Genomic DNA, 25,215 nt, shown 5'->3' on the forward strand with positions numbered 1-25,215 from the left:
CGTGTCGTGTCTGGTGTGCTGTTGCCGCATTGGAGCGAGAAGAGGTGCTGCCATCTTGCGGGTGGAACTATTCCATGCTATTAGGCGGAGCAAATCCCCACGGTAGTGGCATTTCGTTGCTTATCGTTACGTGACAAAGGACAATGGCAGTGAAGACCTGCATGCAAATCAGCGTACGCACAGCACGGTCAATAACAACATTTTTCGGTGAAAACGCTTTGGAATCGTAGGGGCTTAGGTCGTCGTCGCGGCTCGTAATCCTAACTCGGAACTGGCATTTAATTCGGCTGGTGGAGGAAATGGGCTCTGAAGCTCTTAACAAGCGTATTTTGTGCAGCAGTAAAAGCGCGTGGTATTTGCGAAGATCCTCCACCTCAAGACACCATAGCGTCGCCCAGAAGTCCGGTAACTGGCTTAGTTTTCTTCTCCCAGAGTTGACTGGAGCGACCAAATTTGAGACCTTTTTTAAATCTTGTTAACATTTGTACGGGGGCAGTTCCCATACATTGGGGGAGGGGGCAGAAACGGCCGCAGTACAGCACTAGACGTCTATGACGGTCAGGATGATCTCGGTTGCAGGATCATAGTGGTTGAGGATTCCGAAGTATTTGTGCGAAATTTCTTGAACACGGATGCCCCAAGTCCAGCGGCGGCAAAAGATTATCCCTATGTTTTGTATTTAGGGGACAAGATCTATGCTACGCTCACCAAATTTGACGCCGAATAGAGCTATGCAGGCGCAGCGCCACGCACTCTGAGTTGGGTAGTGAGGATTTCCCAGGGGCTGCCGGGACAAGTGGGATCTAGGTTAGGTCCTGACAGGCCAGTGAGGATCCCGAAGCATTAGCGCGCACAGGATTTAGGTCCTGCACAGCGTCATGTTTAAGGGGGAAGGGCACGGAAGACATGTACTCCCTAACCAAACTGTTACATGCATCATATTCAAGTAAACGAATGTCTACAGTTGAAAAAGAATCAGACTGGGTGCTTTCTTATTATCCAGTTAAGGACATCGCTCACCTAAAACAGGGCCTCTTGTTCTAGGAAAGGGCCTCCCGATGCACTGAGAAGCGCCTTATCCTTAAAAAGATGCTTCCGATTCAAAATCTAGCCAAGGGGTCTCGCTGTACAGAAACAGGCCATGCTGATCCAGAACCGCGGCCATCCGCCTTTGGAAGGGATCTCCCGTTTTATAATGGGGCCCTCTGAATATAAAGGGTGCTTCATAACCCAGAACAGGGCCCCTGGTTTGTAGCGGAGTTCTCCCGGGCCACCAAAGGGGTCTCCTTAATACAGCATTGGGCCTCCTGATCTAGAGCATCGGCTGTCTCATCTATAAAGATGGCCTCATGTTCCAGCAAACTTATCTCTTGATCTATGAAAGGGCTTTCTTAGTCCGATTTATTACCCTGTAGCCCATTCAGAGGCGTTGCTCTTGTGAATAATCTAGGGCCCCAGTTAAGGTCCCTACCATCTAAACCTCCCCTCTCCAATTATTTTGCAACCAATGTAGCCCGCTTTGTTTCGACTAAAGGCCATTGATGTTTGTCATATTTGTATTGTTTATCAAATAAACCTTAATTCAAGCAGAAGAGTAGAAATGCAGGGGTACCCACGGAGCAGAGAGCGTTGAAAGGGCATTGCCTTCTCCTTGAAAAGGAACGGTGTCACTCTAGAGGCCACCTTAGGACTCCGAGAGCGCTCTTCAATGGTTGTCGTGGGCGGCGCTGTGTGTTTTTGGTTGTCTGGGCGGGGGCTGAGTTAGTCATAAATGACTTATGTCAGCGCCGCACTCCAGAGCTTTTCATTTAAACCCTCAAGCCTTTGCGTGTCTAATGGCCCTTCGTGTGTAAAGTTTATAGCTTTGTTTATCAAATCAACTGTTGAGATTTTTAGCAGACGGTTTTTAACGCGCAAACACGACTTTTGATAGCGGTGGGAGAGGTGCCTAAGGATGGCAGGGCTGCTGCATGCGATGAACATGCTTTACTATGCGCGGGTAAGCATCCGGCTACATTAACAGGTCCAGCTATGAAGCTTGTGGGCCAAACCATGTGGACAAATTACACAGCCTATCCTAATTTTCCATTGTCCCTGGATTTAGGCCCCAGCATCTCGTGTAAAAGAGTGATGCTTTGTTTAAGGTCTCATTTTAATGTGTCATGTGAAAGGCTTTCAAAGATTTTGGCCTGAATTTAACGTCGCATCAAATTGTTGAAAACAACTTGATGTCATGGCATCAACAGTTCATGTTCACTAATACGTTTACGGGATAGGGCTGAAAGCAAACTGCTACGCATTGATGCATAAAATCCGCAATAAAACAATCGGAGAATGAGTTTGGTGTAGTTGTGGGGTAGAGAATGGATGTGTTATTAATGAAATCGCCAAGGGAATACTTATTATCAACTTGTTGCTCGCCGGCGACACGCGATGTCTGTTGAGTGGATGTCACATTATATAAGCAATTTCATTCTATGTTGGATGCTCCTCGTCAGCATTGCAAGGTCTTTTCGTCAGCACTGCAAGGCCTGCCTGCAAAATAAGCAACCTAAACGTGGAACATTGTGCATTATGGAATGACAACATGTTTGCTACACCCAGCGATGCACTCTCCCATGCAGCCGGAAAGCTTTATTTAACCCTTATCAGAAAATTTCCAGAAAATGGTCCGAGAATACAGCTGACAAAATTAAAACACACTGGCTACAAGATTGCACATGAAATTATTGTAATACTGCTCCCAAAGTGCGAGGGGTGTCAAAAACAACACCACTGTTCCAACTATCAATTTGTCTTGCATATGACTGATCGAAAAGCCCATTCGGCAGTCGGCTTGATCATGTCATACTTGTCACACGGCTGATGTTGGGGATGATGGTGATCGGTGCGGTAAGTGGACCGCTGGTGGGCAGCGCACAGTCACTGATCCGCCCACATTCACGGACCCGCTCACAGTCACGGACCCGCTCACAGTCACAGACCCGCTCATGGTCACAGACCCGCTCACAGTCACTAACCCGCTCGCAGTCACTGACCCGCTCACAGTCACCGACCCGCCCACAGTCACTGACCCGCTCACAGTCACTGCCCCGCTTACAGTCACTGACCCGCTCACAGTCACTGAACCGCTCACAGTCACTGACGCGCCCACAGTCACTGACCCGCTCACAGTTACTGCCCCGCTTACAGTCACTGACCCGCTCACAGTCACTGACCCGCTCACAGTCACTGACCCGCTCACAGTCACTGACCCGCCCATAGTCACTGACCCACTCACAGTCACTGACCCGCTCGCAGTCACTGACCCGCTCACAGTCACTGACCCGCTCGCAGTCACTGAACCGCTTACAGTCACTGACCCGCTCACAGTCACTGACCCGCCCACAGTCACTGACCTGCTCACAGTCACTGACCCGCTCACCGTCACTGACCGGCTCACAGTCACTGACGCGCTCACAGTCACTGACCCGCTCACAGTCACTGACCCGCTCACAGTCACTGACCCGCTCACAGTCACAGACCCGCTCACAGTCACTGACCGGCTCGCTGAAAGTGGGCGGTCCGCGGTAGTTTGCGAATACGAGCATTATGGGCTGGTGAGTGGCGGGGCTGTTCGGGGTCGGTAATTTTCGGCGGGACTGTGGGCAGTGGACAATGTGTGGACACACTAGCCTGCGTGAGGCCGGACGATGGGCAGTGGGCGGCTGGAGGGCGACCTGCGGTCGGTGAGTGCGTCAGCGGCGGGCGTTAGATGGATGTGCCGAAGGTGCGGTATGACGCCGCCGCCGCTCCCGGGGGCCTGTCAGACGTGAGTCAGCCCGGCCGGCCACCGTCCCGGGCGCTGCAGACCGGCCCGACCAGTCCGTGCATCAGGGCCAAACCACGGCACGGACGGACAGGGTGACGCACACGCCATCCGGCATGCCTAAGCGATGACGTGCCGCTGACATTCGGCGACACTCTGATGTCACTCAGCCCACCCGAGGAGTGAGCGGTGAGGAGTGCTGCCGTCATCAGACGTCTCGGGGGAGTGACGTGCTGCTGGCGGGGGCGACCGCCGACGTGCACCGGTGGTTTGAGACGCCGCTTCTGAGCGGCATTCCAGGGCATATGAACACAGTCTGCCTCTCACCGGCATGGCAGAGCACATGTACACAGTCTGCCTCTCATCGGCATGGCAGAGCACATGTACACAGTCTGCCTCTCATCGGCATGGCAGAGCACATACTCACAGTCTGCCTCTCATCGGCATGCCAGAGCACATGTACACAGTCTGCCCCTCATCGGCACGCCACAGGCCTACTGACGCCCGGCCAATTTACTACAGGGTCACTGACGTCCCGGATTGGCAGGCCTTTAGACCACTGACGTGCCGGATCGATGGGCCTTAGGATAACTGATGTTCCGGTTGATGGGAGCTAGGATCACCGATGCCCCGAATCAATGGGCCCCAAAATCACTGATGTCCAGGGTCGACGGGCCCCAAGCTCGCTGATGTCCCAGGCCGACAGGTCCTAGGACCACTGACGTCTCGGGTTGACAGGTCATCAGATCGCTAAAGCAGCGGGTCGACAGACTCTAGGATCAGTGACGTTTCTGATTGGCGCGCCCTAGAATCAGTGACGTCTTAAGTCAACGGCCCCAGGATCACTAACGTCATGAATCGGCAATCCCTCTGATCACCGACCTCTCGAATCGAAGTGCCGCAAAATAACGAAAGTTTCTCATTGGCATGCATATGTATCGCCAACTTATGCCCAAAATGCCCAAAATTCCTGCAAGAGACTCTCAAAGAGTTGTACATCACATATACCTGCCAGCATGTATTGGCTCATAGGAAACAATTCAGCATATTCCAGAGGAAAAAAAATTGTACAGCGTCTTGGCTTTCAACACACAAACTTTTTATTACGAAACCGGCACGTTACCGACTGAGTTACTGAAACCGCCGATCATGTCTCGAAAGTCAGAAATTTACGGCGTACCGTGCACGAAAACTTTGACCTGGTGGATACGGTACGCCGTCTGAGTTTGGATTCTCTAGACAAACATGTTCAAGGGATCGGCTCAAGACCATTAAACAATTTTTCGTTTGATGCCGGATTTATCCAAACTGGCCTCCTAAAATTCGATCCACAGTCCGGTGAAGAGCAGGCCTTGACGCGCAAGCCCTACGGGCTGATAAGAAAATACGCCACAGGCTGGTTGTGCTACCAACATACTTCGGTGGGAGCTGACCCTGGGATCACTGCCGCCCATGATCAGCACACTCTATGGGAAGTGACGCCCCAAGCCGCCACTCCAGGACCACCACCGACTCTTGCGATCGGCACACTGGAATCCCTTGCGCGTGTGATTGGCATACCACACGATCGCTACCTTTCGGATAAACATACTATAGGGTGACAACGTGGAAGGCGATGCATCCAACCCGAGATGCGATGAAGTATTTCCTGCTGTCTCGCCCGAGTCCCCACGGTACGACCTCCGCAAAACGACCGAGGACGTTAGGGCAAATGTGCCTACATCGCAACAAGGACCGTTTTCCCATTTTAACATACGGAAACTTCGCCACAAGCCGGCGGCGGCAGGTGGAATTGACGCGGGGATGGCTTTGTGAAGGTGTGTTCGATCGTCCCATTCCGCGGCACTCGTGACTTGCGACCCGACACAAGCCCGATCGACCTGCCGGCGCCAGCTTGCCATCACACGCGCTCCTGCTTATCTGCCTGTTGACACGGGGTTGCCATGTCAACCGGGTCGGAGCCAGCGGCGAGGCGGGTTGTGACGTCACGTTTGCGGGCCGGCCTTTCTCCGGTCGCCCGGCGCCACCGCCCTCATCCGCGCAGTGAGACACAGTACGTCGGGCGGGCAGCGTGCGCACGGACCCGGAGGACAACCCACACACACACACACGCCAGGTGAGAGCTCCTGTTGGCGCCGACCAGCTCCAGGGAGGGCACTCTGGTGATGCTGGGCAGCAGCCGTTGTCCAGGTGAATGCCGGCTCATTTCAGACCGGTGTGCTGCTTGATAACGGTCGGTGGGTGAGGTGGACTGTGGTAAGCGGTGGTTAGCGGCGGTAGCATGCCACTGCCAATTTTTTTATAGAGCTATGTACAGACGGTGGGCACCGGCAGCACAGAAAGGCAACTTGTGTGATATGATGGAAATAACACCATTCGGTGATAAATTGCGACACAGCAAGTTTACGATGGCAGGAGATGTCCAACACAAGGCCTTATGTCATCCAGTCATTTCAGCTACCGCGAAGACTATTTTCAAAAGGTAAGTACGGCCGTGATTGGTGGCTCACCAGCCGGCACGCAGCACGCAGCGTCTGCCGATGGTGGTGGGTCGTGCAGGCGTAGCTCATCACGAGGGCACCTTCATGGTGGTGGGTCGTGTAGGCGTAGCTCATCACGAGGGCACCTTCATGGTGGTGGGTCGTGTAGGCGTAGCTCATCACGAGGGCACCTTCATGGTGGTGGGTCGTGTAGGCGTAGCTCATCACGAGAGCACCTTCATGGTGGTGGGTCGTGTAGGCGTAGCTCATCACGAGAGCACCTTCATGGTGGTGGGTCGTGTAGGCGTAGCTCATCACGAGGGCATCTCCATGGTGGTGGGTCGTGTAGGCGTAGCTCATCACGAGAGCACCTTCATGGTGGTGGGTCGTGTAGGCGTACCTCATCACGAGGGCATCTCCATGGTGGTGGGTCGTGTAGGCGTAGCTCATCACGAGGGCATCTCCATGGTGGTGGGTCGTGTAGGCGTAGCTCATCACGAGGGCACCTTCATGGTGGTGGGTCGTGTAGGCGTAGCTCATCACGAGAGCACCTTCATGGTGGTGGGTCGTGTAGGCGTAGCTCATCACGAGGGCATCTCCATGGTGGTGGGTCGTGTAGGCGTAGCTCATCACGAGGGCATCTCCATGGTGGTGGGTCGTGTAGGCGTAGCTCATCACGAGGGCATCTCCATGGTGGTGGGTCGTGTAGGCGTACCTCATCACGAGGGCACCTTCATGGTGGTGGGTCGTGTAGGCGTAGCTCATCACGAGGGCACCTTCATGGTGGTGGGTCGTGCAGGCGTAGCTCATCACGAGGGCATCTCCATGGTGGTGGGTCGTGTAGGCGTACCTCATCACGAGGGCACCTTCATGGTGGTGGGTCGTGTAGGCGTAGCTCATCACGAGGGCACCTTCATGGTGGTGGGTCGTGTAGGCGTAGCTCATCACGAGGGCACCTTCATGGTGGTGGGTCGTGTAGGCGTGGCTCATCACGAGGGCACCTTCATGGTGGTGGGTCGTGTAGGCGTAGCTCATCACGAGGGCACCTTCAAGCGCTGACGTCCATAAGACGACTAACGTCTCATCAGCTAACGAATCATCAGACGTGGCGCAGTGTCGGAGACGGCGCCCTGAGACGTTTCCTCATACTGAGCTCCTAGTTGGGAAGATGGCTTACCGCAACAGAACTGAGTACCATTGCAAGCCACAACTGCACTTTACCAAATAAATTTAGAACGCCCTCGATACTTGACCTCTGCCCCAAGCAAACATTTGACTGGAACCCAAATGTGGTAAGAGGCCAAGACTGAAAGGTAACGGGTACGATTACGAGGACCTTTACGACTGCGGCAGTCGGTTGGGGCCCCCAAGTCGCGGTTACCTATCGCTTGTGTGCCCCGCAGACCCGTCGTAAACAGGTCATTTGCGCTAATGGGCCAAGTGCATGCCACTCAACACAAGAATTGTTTTACTATGTCATCGTGGGAGATTATGGCATGCGTGTAGACAATTCTTTATTTAGGAACAGATAAGTGGGCATATTGGTATAATGCGGCGTGAACCTCACGGGACACGACAATGCCTTAACCTGACAGCACGGCCCTCAGCCTTAACGGTGTTTGTCGGTGTCGGTGTCGGTTTAACGGTGTTAATGTTGGCGTTTTTCATCGCAGCTCTGTGCATCACACCAGACAACGATTGTTTTAGATGGGGCCGCTTGTTTGACAACAGCTGTCAGACACTTAAGTATGAATCAATACAGTTACGTGAGCAATAATTTGGATGTCCAACACCATAACGGCTGCCACAAAAGTTACTGCTACGGCGCCGTTATGAAGATTTAGTGACTTGATATAAGGAAGAAAGACCTTCAGCTCCTGGTTTTTTGGCATTATAAGTTGGAAGTTATTATGGCGAGTTAGCGACCTCATGTTGAATAAGAGACGTTCAATACAGCAGAAGATACTGGTCAAATGACGTTACAACGCTAAAGAACGATTAAATTGACGCCATTCAATATTTCGAGCTGTGCTCATCCTCACTATCGTGGATGAGCCCAGCCCGAAATAGTGCACTGGGCGTAGACCCAAGCTTGCACCTGACCTCCCGGTCACTTTGCAGTTCTGAGACGTGACGCGGGGCCTTTATTGGGGTGTAACCAAGACGCGACCCGGATGACCTAGTGGCATGCGCGCTCCATACTGCATGCAAACGCTATCGACGCGGGTGATAGGGCCGGTGTGGGCGCTGGCCTCGCCCTGCAGGGCCGGCCGCATCCGAATGAATCACCATCGCCAGGAGGAGCGGCGCAGGGGCCGCAGACATTGCACAATGCAGCCGTTAGCAGCGGCGCGCAAAAGCTGCAGTCGCGTGCACGAAAAACCCAGCCGGCTGGGAAGCCTCACCAAACGTGTCGGCCTGGGCCGCTCCAGGTCTGGTGGCGTGACTCGTGCGGCCGTGAGTCGCGCCGGCGTGACGGGTGACGTGACGCGTGAAGCGTGACAGGGGCGGGTGGTGACGTGTCGCCCCACGGCCGTCTGCCTGGCGCTGCCGGGCGGCCGAGACTGCGCGGCTGCGGTGCACCCACGGTCGAGACGGCACGGAAACCACGCCGACACCAGCACCAGATAGACGCTGACGAGTGTCCATGGACACGGAACCGGCCCCTGCAGCAATGCATGCCGGGCGGGCGCGGCGCGCGGGTCCGCGGCGGGAGAAACTGCTGGTCTCCGTGTGATCGGACGGCTTTAAAGTAGCGTGACGGTAACCACAAGTATCCCGTGGGGCATGCATAGCAAAGGAAGGCAGGAATTCGATGAAATACAAATGAAGGCTTCTTAAGTTGATTCGCATGTCTAGTGCAAACAAGTGTGGATTTAGTTGACCTGAGTCGAGCGGCTCCACATGGACATACCACTTCTGCACTTAGTCCTGTTGGCTGACTCATCCAGATTAGATCGATGACCAACCCTCTGAAGGCCGTTTGCACCAAACTTTTATGTCCCATAATATCCAACTTAAAGCACAATCTACTGATTGTTAAATAGCTTGCAGGGTGTTGCTCTTTCTCAGCACGCAAATACGTGATTAGGACGCGCAAGGCCGCTGGCGCCTTCTGAAATGAAGGTGGCCCCTCTGCTTCAGGATGAACCGCCCCGCCACCGCCCAGACACGCAACGAACAGGAGATGATGGAGAAATCCAAGCGCGCGCTGGAGACGGCCACCGACCCCGTGGAGAAGCTGCGCTTGCAGCTGCTGTCCAGGGGATCATCTGGCATCATCGGTTTTGGCAGGTATGGAAGCGTCTCGTAGAGGGCCCTGCTGCCGTGGTGTGTACAGCTGGGTACCGGGGTCTGCTGAGTACAGGGATCTGCTAGTGCAGGGGCCTACTGTTACAGGGTTCCGCTGGTACAGGTATCTGCTGGTACAGGGTTCTGCTGGTACAGGGTTCTGCCGGTACAGGGGTCTGTTAAGCACAGGGGTCTGCTTGTACAGGGGTCTGCTGGTACAGGGGTCTTCTGATACAGGAGCCTGCTGGCACAGGGGTCTGCTTGTACAGGGGTCTGCTGGTACAGGGGTCTTCTGATACAGGAGCCTGCTGGCACAGGGGTCTGCTGGCACAGGGGTCTGCTCCCACAGGGGTCTGCTGGTACATGGGTCAGCTAGTACAGAAGTCTGCTGGTACAGGGGTCTGCTGATATAGAGGCCTGCAGGTACATGGGTCTGCTGGTAGGGGCCTGCCATCGGCGCGTGTGACGCTCACTGATGATGCAACCGTTACCATTGCGGGGATCTCCTGGTAAAAATGAGGCTTCCATGTCGGAAAGAAGAAGCTGGCCATCGCACAGAAACCAGCTTGGAAAGTGCAGCTTCGCTGCCTTGGTAGCCGACACCCCATCCTTTGCCGAAATGGCGTAATTTCACCATTTCCTTGGCAGATGCAGTCGGTGCACCCTTAATCCTCAATCATAATCGTCATCATCTAGGTAGATGCACTCGGTCGGGCCGTTGCGGTTCAAACACTTTTCTCCGCATTCTCTACACTTGCTCTCATGTCCCGGAGCAATCGCCTCACACTTACAGAGCGTGACGCTGGCGCAGTGCGATTCAACAAACGTGACCAGTCTCGGCATCACGACTCAAAAATGTCAAGATCCGTGGACAACGCTTCCTACCACCGCACCCTTCACCGGCACTGGACCTGCTGTCAATCAAAACAGCGTGACCGAGTCCACACGAACCGGCACCGACCGAGCGACAGGACACGCCGCGATGACGTCACGCGTCTGGGAGCGGCTTCCGGTCCTAGCGCTGAGTCACAGCTGCGTGTCGGCCGGTCCGCAGTGGAACTCTCCGCCTTCCGTCTGCCCTCCGCACCGAGGCGGACCCGAAAGGAATGGTCCATTTATGAAATGGGGCGTGGAGATAAGTTTTCCGGAGTGAAGACTCGTGGGTTGGAGCTGTAGGCTGTGAGATAGCATCTAGTCGCACTATGCTTGCATGCAGTTCAAGTTTAGATTATACATATATATATATATATATATATATATATATATATATACATAGCGTATAGAGCCAGCGTATACATAGCCAGGGACAGCGGGGCTGTCGCTAGTGCTCAGACTCTGTATACAGGACCCCGCTCCGACAGCGGGGCCGCCGCCAGTGGCATACTCCGTATGCAGGACCCCGCTCCGACCCAGCGGGCAGACCACTGGGCGGACGGTCTCACCAGGCATTTACGCCACATTTGCTCTCGTCCGGGGGAGCAGGAAAAGGCATTTCAGGTCGTCACAGCGAAATTGCAGCTCATAACAGCTCAGACCGTGACGGCAGAAGTTCTGTGGTGATGTGAGAATAGGGTTGAGTTCGAATTCGACATCGCTTCTTTCGATGCACCACCAGTCAGACGTTGCCCGGGGATGGGACCAGCTACCCCGCCCCGCCCCCTTCCTGTCCCGCCGCCATGAATCTGGACCACACTGCAGTAACGGCATGCGGCCGGAAGTCGTCATGAGCGGGTCGATGCTGCGGTGCTGTGAGCCATGGCGGGCCACCCTCTCGCCAGGCGGCCAGGAACCGCATGCCGCGGGACATGGCCAAACCGGTGCTGGTCGATGTGTGCGGATGGCACCAAACCGGCATCGCTCCACGAAGGTCCGCCATGACCGCACGGGGAATGCGTGTTGTTCAGACTGGCGGCATGTGGCGACCCGCAGACGCCGCCCGCGCCGTAGCTGACTTTTCTTCCGTCCGGCGGCAGGGTGTTCCGTCGCATGGACGACGACAAGAACCGCATGCTGAACCTGGAGGAGTTCGGCGAGGGCATGCGGGACTCCGGCCTCAAGCTGAATGACGCCGAGCTCAAGGCCATGTTCCAGGCGTTCGACAAGGACAAGTCGGGCTCCATCAGCTTCAACGAGTTCCTGGAGAATATTCGCGTGAGTGGGTGCTGCAGCGAACCGCCGCTGCTGGACGGCTGGCGGCTCAGAGGCCGCAAGAGCGCAGCACGCCTTTCTGGACGACAGTTGTCGACTTGTCGCGACCGGGGGCGCACCTTGAATTGTGGTAGATAAATGTGATGGGAAGATATATTACTCCGCCCCAGGTCCACGCCAATGCAGCGCGGACCGTGCTTTAGTCACGGCGGCACGCAATTCGATATTAACCGTTTGTTGTTCGCGCAAGGAGAAAGATAGTAATCTGGCCTCAGTTGGTAACCTGGCATCAACCGGTAACCTGACCTCGGCCGGTATCCTGCTCCCGGCCGGTCCGCGATCTGGTCCGGTATCCTGACCTCAGACCGTACCCTGACCTCGTCTGGTACCCTGCCTCGGTCGTTACTCTGACCTCGTCTGGTACTGACCTTAGCCGTGCCCCGACCTCGTCTGGTGCCCTGACCTCGGTTGGTACCCGGACCTCGTCTGATATCCTGACCCCGGTCGTTATCCTGACCTCGCTTGGTACTGACCTCAGCAAGTGTCCTGACCTCGACCGCTACGGTGACCTCGGCCGACACCCTGACCCCTGACCTCTATCGCCGCCGACAGCCCCCAATGTCGGCCGCCCGGCGGAACGTGCTGATGGAGGCGTTCCGCAAGATGGACACCAGCGGCGACGGCGTGCTCAGTCTGGAGGACATTCGGCAGACGTACAGCGTCGACTCGCACCCCAAGTACATTAGCGGCGAGCTCACCAAGGACCAGATCCTCAATCAGTACCTGGCCAACTTCGAGAAGAACGGCACGGTCGACGGCAAGGTGCGCCTGGAGGCTTAGGAGCTCGGGGCGGGTCTGCCCCTCGAGGAGCCTCCCAACTCATTCACGCGGGGGGGTTACCAATCCCACACGAAACCCATTTCATAGACGGATGCATGGCATATTGTTACTAACGGAACAAGTGGGAAACGAGAGCCAAAAGCTCAACACTTCTGTTGCATGGAACCTAATCGCATCCACTGAAAGCATCAGGCGTCCTGCATGTTTCATTGTCCAAGCCCGGCTTGTTCACATACACCGCATTGTGCGCGAAGGAACCGCTCGTGCTTTCGCATCCACAGCGCACTTTTTGCCGGCCGCCAGTGAGACAGCGCCCACCCTGGTCGCCCTGCCGTGACACCATCTCCCAGCGTCCCATTGTGGCGGCGGCCGCGCCCGCTCCGCCTGCCCACCCTCGCGCCACACCGCGGCGGCACCGTTTTTACGTGGCGTCTTCCGGCGCGGTAAAAACCTCGCGATCCCACCGGCGAAAGCGGGTCACACGCGGCCGGCCTCCCATGGCGGGGCTCTGGGACGGCCGCCGCCGGGCTGCCGGTGGTGGGGCTCTTGGTCACACGCCGCCAGCCTGCCGGTGGCGGGGCTCTGGGACGGCCGCCGCCGGCCGCGGGGTCGGGTGGCAGCGGGAGGGCTCACTGGTCTGCTAGGGTCGCTGGGATTAGCTTGGGTTGTGTGGACCACGCCGAGAGGTGTCTTCACTGCCGCTGTCGTGCGTTGGCATGTGGAGGAAATCGCGGTGTCTTCCGTCCCACTGTCTCACCTTGGAGAGAATGATGAGACTTAGGGTCCGGATTCAGGAACGACCGTCCGGCTGATTCCTTCCTAAAGCCAACGCATTTATCTGACATATATGCATGAAGTGTGGATTCCGCGGGAGCGTAACAAACGTGTCGTACACTCACACACTCCCCTCTCCCAGCCTGTCTACGCCTCACTTGTTGACTGTTCCTGCCTCATTCAAGCCACCTCCGCCCTCTTTCAGCTAGCTTCTGCGAGGCCGCAGTCTCACCTTCATGAGGTCACCCTTGGAAAGTTCAGCGGTTTAAGAGTGCAGCCTTCGTCCGATTGACTGCAGCGATGCTTGTTTGGCCGAACCGCCAGATCCCACCCAAGGAGGCTGAGGCCCGCCAACGCCACTCGATCTTCCACTAAGGCTGACAGCCTTGCTCGAGCCATTAGATCTTCCTCTAAGGCTGACAGCCTTGCTCGAGCCATCAGATCTTCCTCTTAGGCTGACAGCCTTGCTCGAGCTATTAGATCTTCCTCTAAGGCCGGCATCCTTGCTCGAGCCATTAGATCTTCCTCCTAGGCTGACAGCCTTGCTCGAGCCAATAGACCTTCCTCTAAGGCTGACAGCCTTGCTCGAGCCATTAGATCTTCCCTTAACGCTGACAGCCTTGCTCGAGCCATTTGATCTTCCTCTAAGGCGCACAGCCTTGCTCAAGCCATTAGAGCTTCCTCTAATGCTGAACCCCGTCTGGATTGCCAGATCTTCGCCTGAGGTTGAGGCCTGTCCGAATTGCCAGGTCATTTCACTTTGGCTGAACGGATTTCTAGTGAACCGATTTAAGCCCCTTTGATCGCGGCTGCTTACTGCCCACAGCATATTGAGACACGCGAATGCGGCAGTATGGCATGACATAACACTTGCATGCAGCCACGAAGACGTTAAGCATCTTTCTCGCCGGTGGTTCACAAAACTTGTATTGCATTCCAAGCCGTATCCGAACGAGAAGATTACCTCGACATCCGGTTTTACTTCGTAGAACGTCACATCGATAGATGGCACAGCATAACAGCGTAGTTTACTACTTCCACTGCGGTGATGGACCAGCCGCACGCTACAGCCAACAGCCGCCTAACTTCAGCGCGATTGCCCCCTCCCCCGCCCCCCGTGAGGCACCGCCCTTCCGCGGTGGGGGACTGTGTGCTTCAATGATCACGCGGACGGTCGGGAGGCTTGCAAAGCGCCCTCTCTGTTCAAAGGAGAGGAGCAAGACCAAACGCGCTTTGCGCGAGGGCTCTGACTTCGGTCAAAACAGGTATTGGTAGCCCCTTGGCCCCAGCTTTCCAGTTTTATTTGGGTCTCGCCTTATCCCACTGTACCCACGGACATCGATGCAGAGATCCTGGACATGGAGCGGGCTGCCCTGCGGGTAAGTCGGGGCAGCCAGCCAACGCATAGTCCCGTGAATCCCGCGCTCGTCCGCCGCCAGTGGCCCGGCACATCAGCCGAGCCCGCAAGGCGCGCCAATCAATGCGGTGTACAGCCGCCGCCGCGCCTGGCCGGCATAACCGATCGACCGCCGCCCGCAGGTGACCAAGGAGGAGTTCATCGACTACTACTCGGGCGTCAGCGCCTCCATCGACACTGACGCCTACTTCGACCTCATGATCCGAAACGCCTACAAGTTGTAGGCGGCCGGCCGGAGGCGGGGCTCGGGAGTCTGCACGGCCAGCGCGTGCCACACCGCGCCGGGCCCGGCCCGGCCGGCGGAGAACGGCGCCATCTTTGACTGGAGCGTTTGCCACGAGGTTCCTCGCCCAGACGTCGCTGATGGCTCGGGGAGGTCGGGCGGTCGCGAGGGGCCCGGCGGAAGCCACTAGCAGGCGGTGCCAACGGCGGCGTCCCGAGCACGAGCTTCAGCCGCCCAGAACGGGCCACTGACGATCAGGAGGCGCCCTGCTGACGCCCCGAGCGCGCCCCTGGACGCGTGCGGAATGCGCTTGATGTTCGGCAGGTACACCGGCATGTGAAGGCAGGGTACGTCGAAGCCGCCGCATCCCTTCTCCGTTAATTGCGGATGCGACGCTATATTCTCAGAGGCTTCCTGTGTGACGTCAGGTAGAATAACTGTGTAGGACTCTTGTCACTTGGTAACATATGGTAAGGTTCACTGGTTTAATAAAGGGCAGAGCCGGAGTGTGGTATTACTGTTGCTGCTCGTCGCTCAGTGATATCTCACTAATTCTGAGGGCGATGTCTAAAAATGCCTGGCGCAGCTTGTGGTTTCTGCCGCAAAGAAGCGATGGGCGCAACGTGCGAGATACAGAGGACCAGCACCGATCCAGTACTAGCCCCTCTCTTGGGCGGCGACTGTGGTGTGACTGGGGCGACGACCGAAACCCAGGCGTCGAGAGAGACTGTAACAGTCCAAGGCACCGCAGTCATTAAACCTGTGCCCGTAGGCGTCCCGAGTCTATACAGGGAAAACCGCGTCAGCAACACCCAGTTTGTGTGCTGCTCGTAAACTCGTACTTCCAAAGGTTATGGGGACCGACACACACTTGAACACAAGCGCTTATTAAACAAAATAGTCACGCGAGCCTGGGAACATTGCGGTGGTTTTACAACCTCGCGATCGTCAATGCGCCGCTTTTTGGCGGTGAAATCCTAGTCATGCACCGTGCACTTCGGTCACCAACATCCCCTCAACACCATCCGATCCCCGCAGCACGCAGCTCCCCAGCTAGCGCCGGGCGAGCGCTCACCCCAGAGCCCGCCATCGAGCACGTCATCAGTGCACGCGACGCCGAGGCGGGGCCGACCGCGGCGCCACCCGTCCGTCCGACAGACCGGCCGATAATCCATGACCTCAATTTTCGGACCCTTATTAGCCCAGATGCAACAAAGATTACACTGACAGGCTGCAACCGACAAGGCATGTGCGCACGTACACAGCGGGGGCGAGGGTAGAGGTTACCAGGCAGCGGGCATGCATACAGCATGGCATCCAGTGAAGTTCGCTGACCGGTCTGACCTACACATGGCATGTGTGGTGGCCGCCGGCAGTAACGCGGCCAACGCCCGCCCAGACAGCGGCGCTCTCTACGTGCTCGTGCATCGATAACTGTTCAATAAGCGAGGCGTGCGGGCAGGGGAAGTCTATGGCGCCACCATCCTGGGCCATTCGCTTGTTGAATGCAGGGGGTTTAAGATCCGTCTGCGTAACATTTTACGAAGGTCAGACGGTGGGCAGTTCTGCAGGTTTCAGTGCCAGTCTTGGAAATGTCAATTTTGCTAGCATTGCGCTTATTGCACTCAAGCATGTGAGCAACAGGCTTTGTTCGCTCACTTACATGTAGCACGCCTGATAATCCAGTAAACATGGAGAACTGTTCATTTCTCCTGTTTGCTTTTTCTCTCCAGCTCTGGATCCCCTCACATCTACCATTTTCATGCAGCGCCGTTCACGGTGCAGTGAGACCTGTCTGGAGCCTACTGCAGGCTCTGGGTCGCCAGATGACTGCACCCCACACGACGGCGCCTGCCGGATGCGGCACTGCCCCGCGGCCGAGGGCTTGTTGGATGTGGCACTGCCCGGCGACGCCGCTCGACGGGCGGCGGCGCCTGACTCTCCCCAACCTGCGGACACCGGCCCGCCGGCCCGCCGCTGCCGCCAGCCTGCAGCAGCAGGAACGCGCGGTGTCCGCCTGCCCGCGGCCTGCCCCAGCCGCCGACGCCGGCTCGCTCGCGGCCTGCCTCAACCGGCGCCGGCTCGCTCACTTGCTCCAGCCGGCGCCGGTTCGCTCGCGGCCAGACCCAACCGGCGCCGGCTCCCTCACTTGCTCCAGCCGGCGCCGGTTCACTCGCGGCCTGCCCCACCCGACGCCGGCTCGCTCGCGGCTAGACCCAGCCAGCGCCGGCTCCCTCACTTGCTCCAGCCAGCGCCGGCTCGCTCGCGGCCAGACCCAGCCAGCGCCGACTCGCTCGCGGCGGTGTGGACGACATGCACCGCTTCCCGATCGATAGGCCTGGCACATGAGTTCCGGCGAGGCACCAGCCGCCTTAGGTACAGCCTTGCGAGCAAACAAACATCCTTCACAGAAATCTATAAATTTTCAAGTACCGCGTCGCATTACCACTGGCAAGTCACCACAGTCATTGTCGAAAGGCACGGACAGGGCGGTGGGGAAACTGGCACATAGGCACGGGGGCATCGGTGCACCCCGATCCATAAGGGTGACCACGGCCTCGCCGCAAACAATGTCAATTGAACACGAAATTACCACCCTTTTAAGGCACAAACAATGGTCACATCCGACTTTTCCTTCACAGCCTAGCCAAACCGCCCCAAACACTGCGTCGTATACACTAATGGCGTTTGGCAAGCATCAGTCGGCACCTTAGCGCTGTGAAACAATAGACAATGCAATGCGTACATGCAATGACAGCTCACTGCAGACAATGACCGGCCATCAACGGGAACGTGACTAACGGCCGCGTGACCACGTGCCTGATCAGATACGCATTTATCAAACGATAAGGCAGTTGGTTTGCAACCCCGATCCGGCGATAATGACAACAATTAAATCACACCGGCTAACAGCAAGGCAAGCACGAACGACGTACAAAGGCAACTGACAATTACTAACCAACAGGGGGCTGTCGGCGCAACAAAAACGGCTCGCCAGCAACTAAGCATGGTCAGGTTCTTTCCTTCGGGGAAGATTTCTCGCAAAACATACGGCCCATTCGAAATACTGAACGTCTTGTGGTCTGAATCAGCCAAATATCTTGGGAAACAATACGTTCACATTTGACTTTTATCTAAAAAAATCGTAATCATGTGACACGGTCCCAAAAACACGAGATCGGAGAGATCACAAAAGTATGACAAAACTAGCTCATTTGTTGGTCGGCAGTAATCGCCGACCGTCCTGACAGAGATCTTCGTGACGACTTCAAACACCCAGCCCGACTGATCCACCGTCATCCGAGTGTGCCGAGCCGCTCCACATGCATACATTTCGTATAGTCCAACATTGGTTACCTTGGTCAGCCCAGTTGTTCACGCTCCGTTTATGCACATATGGAAGTCGTTTTACGTCCCGTTCTTAGCGCTCGGGGAAAGTTGGTTATAATTGGCACGACAGTAGAGAAGCCGTGATGATGAGCCGTCCCAAGGTAGTGTATGCCGTCCCAAGGTAGTGCACGCCGTCCCAAGGTCGTGTATGCCGTCACAAAGCCGTGTATGCCGTCCTAAGGCTATGCATGCCGTCCTAAGGGACATGTATCCCGTCACACGTTCGTCTATGCCGTCACAAGCTCGGCTATGCCGTCACAAGTTCGTCTATGTCCGTCACAAGTTCGTTTGTACCGTCACATGTTCGTCTATGCCGTCACAAGCTCATATATGCCGTCACACGACGTTCGTCTATGCCGTCACACGTTCGTCTATGCCGTCCACCTACGATCACTCCATATCGTATGAAACCGTTGCTCAATGTTCCTAGCATTCAGGCAAGATCGCCTGCACCCGCATGCGTGGGTGCAAATGATACTGCACCCCGTCTTTCAGTGCCGTACGTCGTGATCAGTCGTCCGAAATCACGGAATCTGAGAAGTAGGATTGTCAGTTCGCCGAATAGGACAAAAAACATGTTTGCAGTTGTTAACCGTCATCGTGTTCATGTTCTAAATGTCCAATTACTTGCAAGATGGTCATCAGAGGAGGCAAATAGACGCGGCAAGATTGATCATGACTGTTGAAATCACAAGGCTGGTATCATCACAACTCGAATGCAGTTATCACCAGACCGAGTGAGTTATACTAGCACTCCACCATTTGGTGTGGCAGTGCCATCGCTCTTGGCGCACCAAATCGCTGTGGCGATCCCCATATAAGCATTGAAAAACTGGATCGACCAAGCCAAAGGCATTGGCATCGAAAGTTCAAACCAAACTCCCTGGACACATCCTAAAACACGGCCGCCACCCATCGCCACATCGACGACACTCCACCTGGACCGCCGCCCGCGGGGCGCCGTCAGCGGACGTACACCAGTTTGGGGTCGCATGTGAAGCGGTCATGCGAGCCCTTGTCGTGACAAACAACGTGCACCAGGCGCAGGTTCTCCGTGGTGAAGAGCAGCCGGTAGAAGTAGTCGGAGTTGACCCGGCGGTGCGGTCCGGCCGACTGAGCGGTCTCCACCAGCGTCGGCAGGATCGTCCGCGACCTCTCGATGCTGCCGGGGTAAGCGCCAGGTCAAGGTCATAGGTCACGGCGGCAGACAACAGGGGACGGCGCCTCACGACGCCCACGCTGTCAGAGATCAGGGGTCACGGCGGGGGTCAGATCGGCACGCAACCGCCGCGGCGGAACCGCGCGCACGACCGTGCACTGCCGTTCCGGGTCATCGCGTGGTGACGGCCGGAGCGATCGGAGATGACAACGGAAGCCCCGGCCGCTGACGTGCGTCACGCTCCACCGATAAGCGCGGTCGGCCACGGCCGCGCCGCAGCCACGGCCGCGGCCGACAGAGCGGCACCCGGCCGCGATCCCCTCCACACAGCGCCGGCCGCCGCCCGCCAGGCCGTACCGGTGGTCCAGGTTCCACGTGGAGAACACGATGCGCTGCTCGCGGCTGCTGTAGGGGTTCACCCGGTGGTCGTCGTAGCCGCACCGCTCGGCGGCGAACTCGCCCTGGCAGGCGAACGTGCCGGCCGCGTCGCACAGCCGACCGGCGTGGCCGCGGTCGAAGCGGTGCCCGTGGAAGCGGTCGGCGCGCAGTCGGTCCAGCATGTCTGACAGCAGCGACGTCAGCAGCGGCTGCGCGGCGGCCGGCGCGGCGCGCAGCTGGTCGCGCGACTTGTAGAAGTAGCCGCGCACGCGCGCCTCGCACCGCCGCCGCATGTACTCCTCCTTGGTGGCGGCAGCCGTGTCCAGGCCTGCAGGCCGTTCGGACGGGGTCACGACAAAGTTCCGGGGGTGTGGTAGGGTATCGAAAAGAGAGCTGAAGGAGTGGCCATTCGGAATACAAGAGGACTTCTATTGCGCTGCATTTAAAACGATAGCTATGAGTTGGGCGTTGAAGCAGAAAATAATATGCTATCCTGTCCCATTTTCGTTTCACAGAGCCGTAAATTTATTTGGCAAAGAAACACGACGCATGCCGTCGCGCACCCCTTCCGTACAGAATCAGCCACTGTAATCGCTATTTTAGCATTCTGGGGTCCTAGCGCACACTGGGTTCGAACTGGGCCCCCACGTGGGAGCCGAAGGCGGCGATCTGGGCCGCGTCGGGTCCGGTCGTGCCCACCTTGGAACCAGTCGGGATCGTCGGCCCGTCGGCTGAGTGCCGTGCGGCAGGGCCGGCCGGCAGGCGGCGCCAGCAGCGCGGCCGGCGTGCCGTCGTCGCGCAGCAGGGCTCGGATGCCGTCCTGCAGCTCGGTGCCGCGCCACGTGCGCAGCAGCTGCTCCACCAGACCCACGACTGCCGGCGGCCGGCTCGTCAGGCGGGTCGGCGCCGGCAGACAGGCACTCGGCATTGCGTGGGTTGGGTCAAAGGGGCGCGCAGAGTTGCGAATAACAGTCACCCCCGTGCCGCCGTGATCGGTGCGGGGGCATGACCTGGCTCAGACCGGGGGTCACAGCGGTGGTCACTGTGACCGTTACAGTACAAAAACGGACGGGGGAAGCGGCAGATAGGAGTCACCAGAATCCGGTAACCTCCTCGCAACACCTCTGCTGGAGTCTTAACATAATTTTGCATAATGCTTTAGACGAGGCATTAGTATCATGGATGGAATAGTTGCTCGGTCTATCGTCCCTGTCTGGTGAGTTGGTATGTACACAACGTTTTGGCCATTTTACTCTAAGGTCGTCATGGGTTACTGAGTCCTGAGCAAGACCGGATGGTGTAAGGCTTTCAGCCGTGTAAATGTCAGGAATTGCTGGTAATCGAACCGAAGTCTCTTGATTATGAGTCCAGCGCTCTACCGACTGAGCTAGCCGGGGAGGATAGCTGCTCTTTACGGTTAGCTCAGTTGGTGGAGCTTCTTTCCCAGATGTGCTTCCTGATTGGCTCAGTTGGTAGAGTGCTGGACTCGCGGTCAGAACACCTCCTTTCGAATCCCCATAATTCCACGGAGAGAACTTGCCTTGTGATGCAGACATGGCTGAAAGGCACTAACATCCAATCCTTACCAGGCTTCTTTAGCACCTGGCAACCAGTGAGCTACATGGCAGCAACAATGTGCACGCGCTAACACAAAAGACAATGGAGATAGTCCGAGCGACTTTTTCATCCGGGTTCTCAACAGTTGTGCATGCCACAACCAGGGTAAGCCAGCGATGCACAGACGAGGCGCGCTTGTCCCCGTCGTGCAACCATCACCATTGTGGACTTACTCGCAGTCGGCTGCAACGACTCGCCAGCCTTCAGAAGTACAACCGTGGTTTGGTTGTCTAGCACGTCGAAATAGTCCTTGTCGACCAGCGTGCCGTCCGGCAACGAGATAGAAACGCCTTTCCGGCTTATCTGGAAGGAGGGAGATGTCTGTTTATTCACGTCCCAAGACAAACACGCCACAACACGGATGTTGCCACACAACGTGTCTACAGATCAGCTGTACGCTGATGAGGATTGCAAGGATCATGGAGAGCACCTGTCACTGCCGATCCGTGGGTTCAAAAACAGTTCATCCTAAAATATACAACGTAATGAATGTTTGGAAATTCCCTAGAAACCCATGACGTGAGACAAATCGGTATGCGGTGGGGTTGGCTGCTGGTCAGCAGCGTTTGAAGTCCGTCTTCCAGGACAGACTGGAGGGTACACGCTTACTGCCGCGGCGTTCCCACGCTTATGTTCAGATCGCACTGCTCGACAATTGGCCGGCAAAAAAGGCGTGCTTAGGTCTGGTGCTTTCAGACAACGAGAACGGCAAATTTCGAATAATTGACAATTTTGGTGACCTGGACCAAACCATTGCGAAAAGGCACATTTTCTGTCCACATCGGTCACTATGGACCGGCTTGGACTGAACGCCTGTGTACTTTTCATGCTGGAATCTCTCGGCTCGGCCGGAGGTGTGATGAAGTCGAGACCGGCCTCGACACAGGTGACGTTGACCGCCTCCCAGTCGCCTACTGGTGCACCCGTGAGTCGGACGTTATGGAGACCGCGACGCCAGGGTCAGCAATATCTTCGGCCGCCTCAGCCCACGCCGTTTGTTTTCTGACTTTGTAAATGTTACGCCTGCGTACCGAATAGAATGATGAACTTTTGCTCAAACTGCCATGCTGCAGGAAGGTCACGCCTGATCGCGGATGGTGTGAGATGCCTCACGGTTTATGCAGAACAGCTGAGGGAAATGCGCCTTTTGTTGTTGACAACCGTATGAATCTGCGATCAGTCGCTTCCAAAATATGATATTCCAGAAAGGATGATGGCAGAACCGAGGCCGGGTACAGCACCCACGTCAAAGCTTTCTGGCCGTTCGAACAAGATTTGTTTGGGCTACCCTCTCGCTCGCAATCAATACTAGTTGATGCCTCCCAATGCATTAACAGTGTTAATGATACATTAGAGGTTATGACACATCAGTAGTTGTGATGCATCAGGCATTTTGAACATAAGGTGTTATAATACATTAGTGTTTATGAACATCAGGTGCTGTGATAATCCCACCTCTGCCAAGGCCTTTGAAACACCATTAGTAAGATCTGCAAAGACAATCCAAACATTTTTTCCTACCTAAGTGGGCAGTACTAACTCTCCATTCACTGAACTGATCGTCCTGGGCACCCACACAAAAAGTAAAACATTTAAATGGCTCATTTCAGAATTGCACACCTACCTGCAATCTTGCACATGCTTTGTTTATCAGGTCACTGAAAGACAAAGCAGCAACACCAATTTTTCTCTTGTTGCCCAAAGACATGACCTTAATCCCTTTCAGCCTCTGCTTCCTACTAGACCGTGCAGTGTCATCACCAGCATCCATGGTGATAACAACTGGAAAGGAGAGAGAGGGTGTGATGCTTAATTATTTACAAATAATCATAACATGACACATGACATAGGTGTCATGCATATACTGTGTTATATCTTCATCCCCTCCCCTCCAAAAAATGAAGCTATCTCCATCCAACATTTGGACTCCAATGTCTTCACGAGTACCACTCTCTTTTCTCTCACCCAGATCCTTTTAGGGCTGACTACATAGGGGGCTGTACAGCACTTACATTGTGCATGGAGGGGGAGGGGATAAATGGAAGGTTACCCAAGTGTGAGAAGATAGGATTTAGGGAACAGTGTTACATTACACCCAGGAAAGGACTAAGGTTGCATGTCACCATAAAATCACAAAGGGAGTACTCGGCACATGTGTGTAGTTTTGAAGTAAAAGTCATCTTAGAGATATATGAGGACTATATTTACTAAATAGAGAAATCATGCTGTCTAAGAGCAGTCTTTTTCATGTAAAAGTATATCAGTACATTGGTCTAAAAGAATATCAGCCATTGTAAATGAATTAATTTACTGATATATGATGCATGCTACACTAACCAAATGCGGACTTTTCCCATTAATACAGGCAAAACCAGGGTAGGAATTGTTAAAATTGGTGTTTTACGCTGCAAGGTTATATTTTCATCTGTTGACGTTTTCAATGCATCACATGGATATTGGTTACGCTGGAAAATGGTACCTGACAATGCAATAACAAATTGTTCATTACTTGAAGCTTTAAAAACATCAGACACCATAAGCAATCCTAAAATAGGAATATATTTCGGATTCTATCATCTTACCCTCCAAATTATCTATGGCAACAACCGCGGCCCCCGCTCACACACCAATCCCCACACTGATTAAACTAAGCCATTGATATGGCACGATGCTGGCGCATCAAGGCCATTCCGATGGATCAACCAGCGATTCCTTTTTGACGCGGAGTGTTTGTGTATTTCTTGTTGATTGGTCAACCTGGTGACTAAATATGACGTCTTAACATAAAAGGAACGTGACATGGGATGTGTCGTTGGTGCTAAATGGAGCTGGTCTTCTCTAAATCTCAACTTAGTGTCCACTGTTCCATGTAGATCTTTCTTCTCTATCGCCCTTATCATATTTTATACCTATCAGATCCCTTCTAAGTCTACAATATTTCAATGCGCGCAGAGGCAAGTCCCTAAGCCTTTCTTTATATTCTGAGTCGCATTTATCATCCTAGCTGCTTTCCGCCGCACTCCTTCCAGTCTAGCTATATTTTTGGGAGGTAACAATATGCATAAATGCTACGGCATGCCTTAAAGAGACCACCTCATTTTGCTTGTGCTGTTCACCGTTTGCTACATCATACCACTGATCTATCTGCTATCGTTTATTGTTACGCGCCTTAGTTAGACCCGTGAGATTTGATCAGTAATATCACTTTGCTCAAAATTCTTCTAGATATCCCAGAACTTCGATTTGAAGTAGCCGACCCTTCATGAGAAATCTCGTTCTCATAAACGGTTTCCCTCAGAAAGGATTTCTCTCGGGATTTCTCTCAAAAGAAATTTCATAAAGGTGAAAACAACACCGCTACTTTGGCTTGCTTTTCCAATGTGTATGTCCGATAATGTTTGCAAAATGTTGATGTGCCAAAAAATGTGTGTAGCAGCGAACATAAATTCGCTATTATCCCGTTAATTCAACGAAAAAGCAGAAATTTATCGCTGCTATGGCTCTGATTTCTTCCCAACTTCTCAGAAACAGGCCCCTGCCCGCTGGGACAATGACAATCGTTCTTTTACTCGCACCAGTAGAGGCACGCAAGGTCGTGGTCATGACGAAGGTGGCCGCGACTTCGGGGAAGAAATATAGCAGCATTGAGTCGTGCTGTTACAAAGCGCTGAAAACAGAATTTCGGCTTGA

General features: G+C 55.0%; 3 protein-coding genes across 4 annotated transcripts; 1 reads left to right on the plus strand and 2 right to left on the minus strand.

The window, feature by feature from the left end:
* Positions 1-5,708: 5,708 nt before the first annotated feature.
* Positions 5,709-7,323, minus strand: LOC119089851 (histidine-rich glycoprotein-like). The gene is made up of 2 exons (XM_037212663.1): positions 6,319-7,323; positions 5,709-5,732 (listed from the first exon to the last, which is right to left on the minus strand). The coding sequence occupies exons 1-2, from the start codon at positions 7,321-7,323 to the stop codon at positions 5,709-5,711; spliced, it is 1,029 nt and encodes a 342-aa protein (XP_037068558.1).
* On the plus strand, positions 5,858-15,080 carry LOC119090328 (calcyphosin-like protein). Of its 2 annotated transcripts, XM_037213117.1 has the most exons (5): positions 5,858-5,924; positions 9,433-9,582; positions 11,553-11,730; positions 12,340-12,549; positions 14,881-14,982. In XM_037213117.1, exons 2-5 carry the CDS (start codon positions 9,434-9,436, stop codon positions 14,980-14,982), a joined length of 639 nt encoding a protein of 212 aa, XP_037069012.1. In that variant the 5' UTR covers positions 5,858-5,924; position 9,433. The 2 variants fall into 2 exon arrangements, with proteins under 2 accessions (XP_037069012.1, XP_037069013.1); XM_037213118.1 differs by lacking the exon at positions 5,858-5,924 and having other exon boundaries at positions 9,434-9,582; positions 14,881-15,080.
* A 3,571-nt stretch (positions 15,081-18,651) lies between these two features.
* Positions 18,652-24,208, minus strand: LOC119090726 (DNA fragmentation factor subunit beta). Its single transcript, XM_037213580.1, has 6 exons — positions 24,108-24,208; positions 23,150-23,307; positions 21,699-21,828; positions 20,608-20,781; positions 19,888-20,236; positions 18,652-19,533 (listed from the first exon to the last, which is right to left on the minus strand). Exons 2-6 carry the CDS (start codon positions 23,294-23,296, stop codon positions 19,335-19,337), a joined length of 999 nt encoding a protein of 332 aa, XP_037069475.1. The 5' UTR covers positions 23,297-23,307; positions 24,108-24,208; the 3' UTR covers positions 18,652-19,334.
* Between the last annotated feature and the right edge of the window lie 1,007 nt (positions 24,209-25,215).

This window comes from Pollicipes pollicipes, unplaced genomic scaffold (assembly GCF_011947565.3).
Source record: "Pollicipes pollicipes isolate AB1234 unplaced genomic scaffold, Ppol_2.1 Scaffold_3087;HRSCAF=3621_pilon_pilon_pilon, whole genome shotgun sequence".
NCBI lineage: Eukaryota > Metazoa > Arthropoda > Thecostraca > Pollicipedomorpha > Pollicipedidae > Pollicipes > Pollicipes pollicipes.

Bases quoted from the DNA above. Each gene is read 5' to 3' on its own strand.
- LOC119089851 (XM_037212663.1), bottom strand. From the start codon at position 7,323: ATGAGCTACGCCTACACGACCCACCACCATGAAGGTGCCCTCGTGATG. The intron at 5,733-6,318 runs GTGAGCCACCAA...CCGTGTCAACAG, and splicing joins TGCGTGCTGCGTGCCGGCTG to GCAGATAAGCAGGAGCGCGT.
- LOC119090328 (XM_037213117.1), top strand. From the start codon at position 9,434: ATGAACCGCCCCGCCACCGCCCAGACACGCAACGAACAGGAGATGATG. The intron at 9,583-11,552 runs GTATGGAAGCGT...GTCCGGCGGCAG, and splicing joins GGCATCATCGGTTTTGGCAG to GGTGTTCCGTCGCATGGACG. The intron at 11,731-12,339 runs GTGAGTGGGTGC...CGCCGCCGACAG, and splicing joins AGTTCCTGGAGAATATTCGC to CCCCCAATGTCGGCCGCCCG.
- LOC119090726 (XM_037213580.1), bottom strand. From the start codon at position 23,296: ATGGATGCTGGTGATGACACTGCACGGTCTAGTAGGAAGCAGAGGCTG. The intron at 20,782-21,698 runs GTAAGTCCACAA...GGCCGCCGGCAG, and splicing joins GTCGTTGCAGCCGACTGCGA to TCGTGGGTCTGGTGGAGCAG. The intron at 19,534-19,887 runs GTACGGCCTGGC...TTACCCCGGCAG, and splicing joins ACGTGGAACCTGGACCACCG to CATCGAGAGGTCGCGGACGA.